Here is an 11,298-nt window from a genome sequence, read left to right as displayed (position 1 = left end):
TATTGTCATGCATTTTATATACTTGCCTGTATTCATGGTTATAGCAAGATGGTAGAACTCTACCATCCTTTTACTTTCCTAGTGCTTCTAATCATCTATATCTGTTACTGTCTAATGATTGTTTCAGCACACATAATTTACACTAGAATACTTATTGAAAACGTCCCTACTGTTTATTCCTCTGAGACTAAATGAGCATGAGTGACTGAGCGAAAAGTAGTGCACTGTTTCCACGGTCCTGAGGGATTGGGGTTGTCATGTTCGTGGGTTGGCAAGAACTATTCCATCCTTGATAAGAGAAGTTTCTAGTGGCACTGTGTAAAGAGTTTTTTTTACCAAATAGCCTGTCATTTTAGACCTTTCTACTGCATATGTTGGGGCATAATATCAAGCCTATTATCGCCGCTTTAGCCTTTTTCGGCCGAAAAGCGTGGATAATGGCAACCCAGAATTAGCAAGGACACGCTAGCACGTGTTTCCTTGTCTTAGTGCCGGTTTTTCCTTATGCCTTGCATAGCATCTCTAATGAGATGCAAAGTAGGCGTTCCCTAGCAAAACAACATTAAAAATATTGCTATCTGTCCGTTCCAGTATTTACAAGCCCACCCAGGACACATAGGGGTCCATTATGATGGCGGGCGGATTTCCACCGCCAGGCTGGCGGTGGCTACCGCCAGCCTGGCGGAGGAAATCCGCCCGACATCATCAGAACAATTCCCCTCCGCCATATTAGGATGGCGGAGGGTACCGTGGCGGTGCGAAAGACCGCCCGCCTGTTTTCCGCCCCGGTCGCCTTGCGGCCTGGGCGGTAATGGGGCCATATGGTGGCGGTGTCTATCAGACACCGCCATCCATATTAGGATGCCTGTCTGCAGCTGCTTTTCTGTGGCGGCAATGCCGCCACGGAAAGGCATGCGGTGATTGCTTGTGAGGGCCCGTTACGGGCCCCCAAGGACTCGGGGTGGTGGGGGGTGCACATAGGGGGTACCTATGGTACCCCCCAGCAGTTCCATCCAGGCGCGGTGCCTGCCATGCTGTGCATGGAAGTGCATGACATGCCTTCCTGGCATTGTGGCGGGCGGTGCTGAATGCACTGCCCGCCACAATGAAATGAATGCAGGATGCGCCCGCCACTGTGGCGGGCGCATCCTAATGCTGCACACGGGACCCCCGCCCTTAGGGCGGGCGGTCCCCTACTACGACAGGATGGCGGGCAGACAAAGTCCGCCCGTCATCCTAATGGACCCCTTAGAGTGATATTAAAAGCCTCGTTAACCACGGTTATCACCGGTATTTTACGTCTGTGAAAATCCTGACTGGACTATCTTATACAAGGGTGGTGGACTGTACCGCTAAATCCACATCTCCCTATCACTAAGGATTCCCCTATCGATGCAGCTTTATTGCTGGATTCACAGCGATAAACCTGCCTTTCGTGTCTATCGCCAGATTTTTCATCGCTGTGGAGATAAGCGTTATAAATAACGCAATGTCTCGGCGATCAAATCCGGCGATAGCCGGCTTTAAACAAAATTGCAGTAAGCGCGCTCTGTGATATTTATTGCAGATCGTTGATGATATGCCCCATCCTCTCACATGAAAATGTTTTATAAATGTGAACACCATGCCTGTTTTTTTCTTATTAACACATGATACACCATACATATAATATAATTACAACTGCCTCTACATGTAAAGTGTTCTGTCTTTCCCATTTAGTAAACTTATTTCTTAACTGAATATGTTGGTCTGTTTTGATGGTTGATAGTTCAAGGATCTGAACAGATATTTTGGTGAAAAAGATATAGTACTTAATGTGAGAGAGGACACACTGTCCAGTGCATTTAGTTCACCTTTGTTTACGTTCAATTATTTACATTAACTTGCCCGGGATAAGTTGCATTGATACTCACATTGTCATGACTCAGCATCACACCCTTAGGTGTACCAGTTGTCCCTGAGGTGTAGATCAGAGTACAGCACTGATTTGCATGCTGGGAATTCATGATGTCATCAAGTTCAGAATCTGGAATTTCTGATCCCAGCTGCATGAACTCCTCCCACTGCAATCAGAAAATAAGAGTCAAAACATCAGAAAAGGGCAAGCGATATGCCAATAATGTCAATGAGCCGATTCACAAAAGTAATCTGAGATAAAATCCTAACTTTACGACTATCCTAACTTTATGACTTTCGGTATTCACAAAGGGAATTTAGGAGTAGTAAAGTTAGGATTTTGTCTCAGTTAAACTTAAGTTTTGGTCTTAAACTAAGTTAAACTTAAGACCAAAACTTAAGTTTAACTGAGACAAAATCCTAACTTGACTACTCCTAAAGGCCCTTTGTGAATACCGAAAGTCGTAAAGTTAGGATTTTGTCCCAGATTACTTTTGTGAATCGGTCCCCATAAGACTGCAAAGTAAAACAGATGTAGGAGAGCTATAAACAGGGGGCCTCATTTATGAGGAATCGGCTTAGGGCAACGTCGCAGGTCTTGTTGCTGCGCTGCCCTACGCCAATTCGAAATGGCAGGAATGCACCGTATTTACAAGATACAGTGCAATCCTGTCCTTTCAGCCAGCGCTGGCACACAATTTGCCGCTGAGCGCCAGCGCAGGCCCCTTGCAACATGGTGCAAGTGTGTCTGTGTTGTTGGCATGATTGTTTTTGTGCACAAAAACAATCCTACCTGGCGTTTTCCTCTTTTTATGTGTACTGTAGAAAGCAGCACACTTGGAAAGAGGAAAAAACAAGGCGATATTAACATATTTCTGCTTGTTACGCCTCACCTTGAGAAGCGTACAGATTTGACATTGCCCTAGGTTTACAACACTTTGTAAATCTTGGGCAGCATCAAATTCCATGGGTGTTGCATGGGAAAACCCACTGCGACGCACATGGGACGCCTCCTTGAGGGATAGTAAGGCGAGGCTTCAACCTGCGCTGCTTTTTCCTACTCCATATCAATGAGGCCATGAAAAACCATGCAGGGTGGCTTGGCGTCTCCTAATAGATATGACTGAGAGGCTTGCGCTGCAGCATCATCAAAAAAGTGATTCTTCAGCAGTGCAAGTCTCTCATAAATAACCCCTGGGATATTTTTAGGGTCACAAACAAGAGTTCAAATAATGAACATTTGAGCTGTCAGAAGGGCGAGCAAAACAGAAGATGTTCACTGGAATTAAAAGAAAACACACTGTGAGAAATCAAAGAGAATGCATGCAAGAAACACTGACTTTGGGCCACTGATCGGAGACCATATGTACAGAGTAAATGCTCATTAGGAATTGTGACTGTGCCGCCTCATTCTGCATTAGTAGGGTAGCACCCCAGGCATTGTTATGGAAATGGCCCAGCGACTGGCCCGGTTTTAAGCTGTAGGTTTCAGTTCAACTGGCCTATAGTGAGAGCCCATTTTAAAATGGCCACCAAACACAAACTACCTTCCAATATGGGCACCAAAAACAAACTTCATACCAAGATGGCCACCAAAAACAAACTTCATACCAAGATGGCCTCCAAAAACAAACTTCAGTCCTATAGGGTAACCACACATAAACTTCGTTCCAAGATGGCCACCAAACACAAACACAAACTTCATTCCCATAGGGCCACCAAACACAAACTTTATTTCAAGATGGCCACCAAATACAAACGTCATTCCTATAGGTCACCAAACACAAACTTCATTCCAAGATGGCCACCAAAGATGAAAAGCATTTCAGCATATCCAGCTTTCCCTGTTCTATGTCCTTCCCATTCAATTCAAGTGGGTCCTGTTCTGGGACAAGCCTCTTCCTGTCGGGTGATTCCTGTTCTGGGGCCAGTCCCTTCCTGTCCGGTCAGTATATAATGAGCCTCTGGTCAGCATACTGGTGCATCACAGCTTCTCTAGCTTCATCCTGCTGTTGGAGTCCTTACTTCTGCTCCAGCACTTTTCCAGCCCAAGTCATCCTTACATTCAACCAGCTTTGAGCCTTTTCCCTGTGGTGATAACAGGTGTTGCATACCAAAGACCATTCACCCTGTAACCTGTGATGCACTGGGGACAGACAGCCTGGCTTCTGGAAGAGGCTACCTTTAACTTAGAGCCTCTGAGAAAGAAAGGAACAACCAAACACTAAATCCCACCCTTGACAGACATTGCCGCCGAGTGGTGTGAGTAAAAGCTGCCATAGGTGTCTTTTGGCTCACTTTGTGCACACTTCTGACATGTCTGTTATGCACAAGTAATGCTGGTTATGCAGTAGATAGAGTGCATTGAATTTGCATTTCCTGATCAGAGTGTGTTTGCTTGGTTGATTCAAGATTGGACTGTTGAACCAGCAGAGCTTCTCTGGGAAGGATAAGCAGCCGATACTGTCCTCTAATGACAGGTGAGAAAGAAAGTCAGGGGCTTATGTGCCTAACTGCTTCATATATACTATGACAATGCAAACGCCCATGCATTCATGTGTGCCCTTACATTTGATTAATCAGTTGGTATTTCATTTGTGTACGTCTTGAAGTCCACTAAAGCCCAAGCTTTATTTCACACCTACACACATTTTAAACAAGTTCTCCTTGTGTTATGTTATTCCCAGCTGTAATCCTGACATTTTAGGTGAACCCTTCGGGTGAGCAGAGCACAGGAAAGTGAGTATCTCAGAGAGCAGCAGGGCCATCTCTTGCTCCAACCAATGGATCTGTTCCGTCCAGGCCTCTCGCACCCTTCCCACCCGAAGAGCCCGGCAGCTGCACATGGGAGCCTTCCATGAGGTTTCATATGCATCACTTGCTCTGCTCCCATTCACGCGCACGGAGATAAAAAAAATAATAATGGTCCAACGATGAGATCAATGGATCTTAGCATCAGATGCTGCAACTGGTCGAGGGCGAAGCGCTGTTCAATTGACCTTGCTTATTTTGAGTGTTTGCTTGCTATGTTTGTATTAAACATGAGCGCTCCCCTGAGTGTTTGTGTTTTTTTATTCAGAACCTGGTGCATTGTGTGCCGAGAAACATCCCCAGTCGGCCAGCAAATCTTGCATTGGACGCCCCCCCACACGAGGACCCCAGGCGCAGAGGTAAGGTGGAGATGTCTGCAGGGGGCTGGGGTGGAGCGTGGCCCAGATCAGGCCCTGGGAACAGTGCAACCATCTTGGACCAAATTTAGATGAAGTCTGACTGCGTTTAATTTATTTTGCTTGCTCGCTTGCGTTGCAGATGTTGTTATGAAATGTCTTTAATGTGTTCATATATCCAAAACACGTGTTGTTTGGGTAGGAGAAGACTAGAATTAAGACTGGCTGGGCAGGTATCAATGGGAGGAGTCTGGAGACAAAGATTGTGTGAAAATCCATGGTTTAGAGTAAGCTCATGTCATGTCATGTGAAGCAATGATAGATGCAAGACAAGCATGAGTTCCAGGGCCTGCTGAAAAGACCCTTGAAGGGGGAATATGTGTGGGAAAGAGGCCCTCGGACACAACTGATCACCCGCTGAAGGCAAGGACACTTTTGGGTGTTAGTGTATATTCGTGTTTCTCCCTCACTCCACAAGATCAAAAAATGTCCACATAACAAGCTCCAGCCAAAAGGGATCTTGCCCACACTATGTAACACCAGTAATGTAGAGCCACATGCACACTGCACGCGAGCGTCCGAAGAGTGGTCGGGAGTCACTATCGAGCATGAGAGGCCCTCTCCTAATCATGGTGCCTTTCATATAGAGAGCGCAACCCCACAATTAGTAGAGAACGCTTCAGAAGGGGAGCAAACCGACAGACTAGGGGACACCTCCCCTCCACTCATTCCAGTGATGCAGATAATGAAGACCCTGCCCACATGTTGTGCAGGGATTCCTACAGAATGTGAGAAATCAGTCAATGATGATATGTCCTGGATGGCACACTAAGAAACTAGCAGAACGAATGACCATCAGAAACCACTGTGGAGCTTCACAGGAAAGATACAAGATTGAATCCAAATGAATCACTTTGAAACAGCAGAAAGGAAGGGAGAGAGTGTGTGGAGCTCCTCAATGGTGAGGACAAAGGGGGGGCCAAAAGGAGTATGAGGGGGACAGAAAAGGGCAGGGGTATTGTAAGGGGGAGAAGAGAAGCCCCGGGTGCAGGCGGATTTTGTTTTGCAGGTATTCAACTGGGGCATTGGAAAAAAGGCTACCCTAATGCTGTTTCAAATGTGTCAGGTCTTGTTTACACCCCTGGATTTTATCAACAATTATGCAACAATCCTGAGTTTTAGGACAGCCTGAGAGGTTCCGACTGCGCCCTGAATACCCTCATTCCTAGATCAAAAAGGTCCCTATGTTGATTGCATGATCAATGGCACATTGTAAGAGCACCGCTCGGCCTATTGACACTGGTGCTAGCTGCTCCATCTTTAAAACCTCTGAGTGTCCCTCATTGGATCTCTCGGACTTATCCATAGACGCAGTCAGTATTTCTTTTTTTTTTTATTTAAAAAAGTTTTTATTTAGAACATTTTCCAATACAGTACAGTAGTAATGCAGGGGGGGATATTTACAGCGGGGAGTTCTTGGTATTTCCCTGGTTACATGTTTGCCCCGAGTATGCATAGTTAATCGGCTGATTTCCCCTGCAGAAGGTGAAAGAAAGAGAGAAAGGTGGAGCGAGCGGAAGGGGGGGGTGTTCTCTTAGCCATGGCTGCGTGCTGGCGGTGTGTCGTTGGTAGGTTGTGCGTTTACGGGTTTACGGGGGTTTATGTGACCTCAGGTGTGCATCTAGGGCCGCCCACATCTCGTTCTTAGCATTGTGGCTGGGCGAGAGGTTCCCCGTGATGTTGTCTGCTCCTCCTAGGAAGGTGACCCAGTTTATCCAGCTCTTGAATGTTGCTTTGGCTGTGTCTTTCCAATTCGTTAATATGGTTTTAACTGCTGCTGTAAGTAGGATGTCTACTAGGTCTCTCTCTTCCTTGCTTTCTAAGTCTGGTGCCATAAATGCGGTGGCTAGCCCTACGAAGCCTGGTTGTATGCTTCTCCCTATGACAGTGTTAATCAGGTTGCTCACTCTTGTCCAGTACGTCCTGACCTTGGGGCATTCGAAGATGAGGTGCTCTAGGCTTCCCGTCTCCCTTTGGCAGTTCCAGCATGTGTCGCTGTCTCTTATGCCTGCTTTTTCAAGTTTGGCAGGAGTCCAGAAGGCTCTGTGTAAGAGCCAGTATTTTGTCTGTGCGAGTTGTGGCATGACTTTATTTGTTGTGGCTGAGCTCCATAGCCTGCCCTTTTCTTCCTCACTGAGGTGTCTTGTGTACAGTGTCTCGCAGAAGTGTGTTGTTTTTGCATTCAGTGTAGATGTTTTGGAGCCCAGGAGTTTGTAGATCTGCGCTGTCTGGTGTCCAACCTTGTTGAAGTTGCTCATGTACTGTTGATGGTGGGCGTTCCTTTATTTAGGTTTGCCTTGGTGATGGCTGTTCTTATTTTGAGGAACGTGTACATTTCTATGTCTGGTAGGTTGTGCCTCTGTTTGAGATTCTGGAACGTGATTGGGGAGTGTTTTTTTTCCAGTTAAGCTGGGGTGGTGATCCCCTTTTTGGTCCAGGCCTCGTTGCACATCACTTTCCCTTTGTATTGGACTCTTGTATTAAACCAGATTGATTCCCAGTTGGTTCCTCTGATCCGTTGTCCCAATTTTGCTTGTCTACTCTTAGCAGGGCTGTTTTTGTGTGCTTGATGATGGGGTCATGTCTGGCGGGGTGTTTGTTCGCTGTGAGCATTGCTATTGGGTTTAGCCCCCCCTAGGATGTTCCTTTCGAGTGTTAGCCACTCTGGTGTATAGTCCTGCGTGTTGGTAATCCAGAATATTCCTTGTTTAGCTAGGCAGGCAGACTGGAAGTTTTTAAAGTTCATCATATTCAGTCCTCCGAGTTCTTTGTTGAGCCTCAGTTTTTTTAGGCTGATTCTAGGTCTTTCCATATGAACCTGTTTATCAGTTTGTCAAGCTTTTTGTGGAAGTCCTCTGTCATTGTTAGGGGCAGCATGCTGAGCGTGTAATTGATAGCTGGTGTTACCATCATCTTAATTGTCTCCACTCTACCCCACCAGCTGATGTATTTGGGGGACCATAGGTCCAGTCTTTCCTTTATTTTCTTTAGGGTAGCTTCTTCGTTATGCTCCAGGGTTTTTTTAAGGTCTCTACCGAAGAGTAGGCCCAGGTATTTAAGGGGTTTTGTTTGCCATGCCAAGCCTGAGTTACCTAGTACCGCTCTTGTCGTATGCACGTTCATGGGTTTACACTCTGACTTGTCCCGGTTTAGTTTGTAGCCTGATGCTCTTGCGTATTCTTCTATGGAATTCTTCAGTGCTGCAATGGATTTGGTTGGATCCTTCATCGTGATTAGCACATCGTCTGCATACGCTGCCAGTTTCACTGTCTTGCTCTTGATTTGGACTCCCGTTATATCTGGGTTCACCCTTATCATTGTTAGTAGCGGCTCTAGGGCTAGTAGGAAGAGGCCTGGAGATAGAGGGCAGCCCTGCCATGTACCTCTTTCCAGAGTTAATGGCTCTGATGTTCACTACAACCCTTGCTCTCGGTCTGTTATACAGTGCCATAACCATGCCCCGGTACTTGGTGCCTAGGCCAAATTTTTCCATGCATAGGTTAAGGAATGGCCAGGAGACCCTGTCGAAGGCCTTCTCCGCATCCACCGCTATCATAACTGCCTGCTCTGCACTGTGCATTGTTTGGTTAATGAGGTGGCAGAGTAGTCTTGTGTTGTCTTGGGACAGTCTGTTTTTGAGGTATCCTACTTGTGAGTTATGGATGAGGTGGGGTAGGACCGTGTTAGTCTGTTTGCTAGGATTTTTGCGTAGATTTTACTGTCTACATTGATGACCGATATTGGCCGGTAGTTCTGCAGGTGCTGGGGGTCCTTCCCTTCTTTTGGGATCACGATGATTTTGGCTTCCGCCATGGAGTCCGTCATACGACCTTTGCAGATGCAGTGGGTGAACACTTCTGTCAGGGTGGGTTTCAGATGTTCGAGGAATTTCTTGTAGAACGCCGCTGTGTACCCATCGGGCCCTGGTGCCTTGTTTGCTTTGAGCGTTGTTATTGTTGTGTCTATCTCTGCGTCTGTGATGTCTCCTTCAAGTGCTACTTTCTGGGTCTCTGTCAGGGTTGGTAGTGTAATTGTGCTCAGTAGTTCTGCTCCCCGTCGGCTGCTAGGTTCCTGTCGGTGCTGTATAGCTCCTGGTAGAATTGTTTGAAGACTACTAGGATACCTTTGTTGGTTGTTTGCGATTTGTTTTCCTTGTCCGTTATCGCTGCTATTGAATGTTGCCTCTGTTTCGCGTTTAGGTATGACGCCAGTTCTTTCCCTGCTTTGTTGGCAGAGCAGAGGTTTATGGCTTTGAATTTGTTGATCCATGTGCCCGCTCTTTCGCTCAGGATCTTGTTGAGCTCATACTTTTTCTTCGTTAGTGTTGTCCGTGTGTTCTTGTTGGTGAGGTTAGCGCAATGTGCTTTTTCTAGGTCTCTGATTTGTTCTTCTAGTTCGGCTATTTTCTTGTTTCTGTTCTTGTTCATTCTGGCCTTGATGTTTAGAATTTTGCCTCGGAGTGTGGCCTTTAGTGCATCCCAAATGGTGTCCTTGTTTATCTCGGCATTATCATTGAATTCCAGGTATTCCTTTATGGCCTTCTCGATTTCTACTATGTTGTCTGGGTGTTGTAGGATGTCACTATTGAGCCTCCATCTGCGGCTGGGTGTGTCATTGTGTCTTCCAATCATAGATAGCGATATATGTGCGTGGTCCGAAATGGTAATTGGGGCAATGACCGTTTGATCGATCAGGCGTGTGTGTATGGCTGACATTAGGATATAGTCAATTCTGCTATATGAGTTGTGTGGGTGTGAGTAGAAAGTATATTCTCTCGCTTCCGGGTGCTGTAGCCTCCATGGGTCCCTAAGTTGGAGCCTGGTGCATATGTCCTTGAGTATGTGTTGGTTTTGGGAGTCGTGGCTTGGTCTGTATGGATGTATGGATGCCTGTCGGTGGACTGGTCTAGGACCTGGTTCATGTCCCCCGCTAGAAGGAGGAGGTCCCCTTGCGGTAGTTCCTCTAGTTTGGTTCCTGCTCTGTGCCAAAAATCTTTATCATCTGCATTGGGCCCATATACGTTTGCTACATGTATGGTTTCCTCCCCTCTCTTTAGGCTCGTCAGTAGTAGTCTGCCGTCATCGTCTGTGTGGGAGTTGCTCAGAGTCATGTTGGCTTTCTTGCTTACTATGGTGATAACCCCTCGTTTCTTGTGTTTGGCTGGTGAGCAGAAGACCTCGCTTATCCATCTGGCTTTGAGGTGACTTGCGTCCTCTTCCGAGAGTCTAGTTTCCTGAAGTACGTACACATCTCCTTTCAGTTTCGCTAGGTAGTCTAGGGTTTTCCTATGCTTGATGGGGTGATTGAGGCCCTTCACGTTGAGGGATACTATCTTAAGGTTTGTGCTTATGTTGGTCTGTACTTGTGTAGTCATGGTGGTTTGTCGTTTTCGCTTCCCTTTGTGAGTTTTGCTAGGTTTGCTTGTATCTCCTTCGATCGCTGAATCTGCTAGTTCTCGCTATGTTGTACTGGCTAAGAGGTGCTGACCTGTGTGTGCTAGTCATTATGTTCCCCCTTGGAAGTAGATGGTTGTGAATAGTAACAAAGATATAGTAAAGACATAGAGAAAAAGAAATGCATACTTCTGTACTGAAATTTGTGACCGCTCCCTCCCCTCCCCTCCACCTCCCCACCCTCCCCCCACATCCAGAATTGTGAACGTGCAACAGATTAGGGTGCCCCGGCTGTCCGTTATCTTCATCCTCGCTGACCCCGCGAAGCTGAAGGAGATATTGTCTTTTCGCAATTTGTCTCTCATGGCTAAGAAGCCTTTCCTGGTTTCAACTGTGAGCTTGGAGAAGTCCTGTGTGATGATGATCTTGCTCCCATTTACTTTTAGAGTTTGTCCTTTTCTGGCGAAAGCGAAGATTGCTTCCGTGTGGTTAGCGCGCAGTGGCTTGCATATTATTGGTCTTGGGCCTCTGCCGTGTGGCAGTTTTGTTGCTGGGATCCTGTACGCTTTGTCTACTTCGAAAGGTCTTTCAAACGTCAGACCTGTCAGCTTGGGTAGGAGGTCCTCAAGTAGGGCTGCGCATGAGCCTTGTGAGTCTTCTTCTCCCTCTGGTATTCCTAGGAGCCTTATGTTACCCTTCCTACTCCTGTTGTCCTGTTCCGCTAGCATTTTTTGCAGGTTGTTTGTTGTTCTTATTACTAGGCCCATGTCCTTGTGTGTTAT

General features: G+C 46.6%; 1 protein-coding gene across 1 annotated transcript in view; it reads right to left on the bottom strand.

The window, feature by feature from the left end:
- Positions 1 to 1,865: 1,865 nt before the first annotated feature.
- The window catches only part of LOC147663847 (long-chain-fatty-acid--CoA ligase ACSBG2-like), a 159,197-nt gene continuing 149,764 nt past the window's right edge, over positions 1,866 to 11,298 (bottom strand). Inside the window, exon 6 of the mRNA XM_086950155.1 lies at positions 1,866 to 2,063. Coding sequence (XP_086806281.1) covers positions 1,866 to 2,063 — 198 coding nt within the window. The remainder of the gene's footprint in view (positions 2,064 to 11,298) is intronic.

The sequence above is a fragment of the Lissotriton vulgaris genome, unplaced genomic scaffold, assembly GCF_964263255.1.
Source record: "Lissotriton vulgaris unplaced genomic scaffold, aLisVul1.2 SCAFFOLD_2881, whole genome shotgun sequence".
In the NCBI taxonomy this organism is placed as follows: Eukaryota; Metazoa; Chordata; class Amphibia; order Caudata; family Salamandridae; genus Lissotriton; species Lissotriton vulgaris.
The sequence above is the reverse complement of the archived record's forward strand: the minus strand, read 5'-3'. Positions and strand labels throughout refer to the sequence as shown.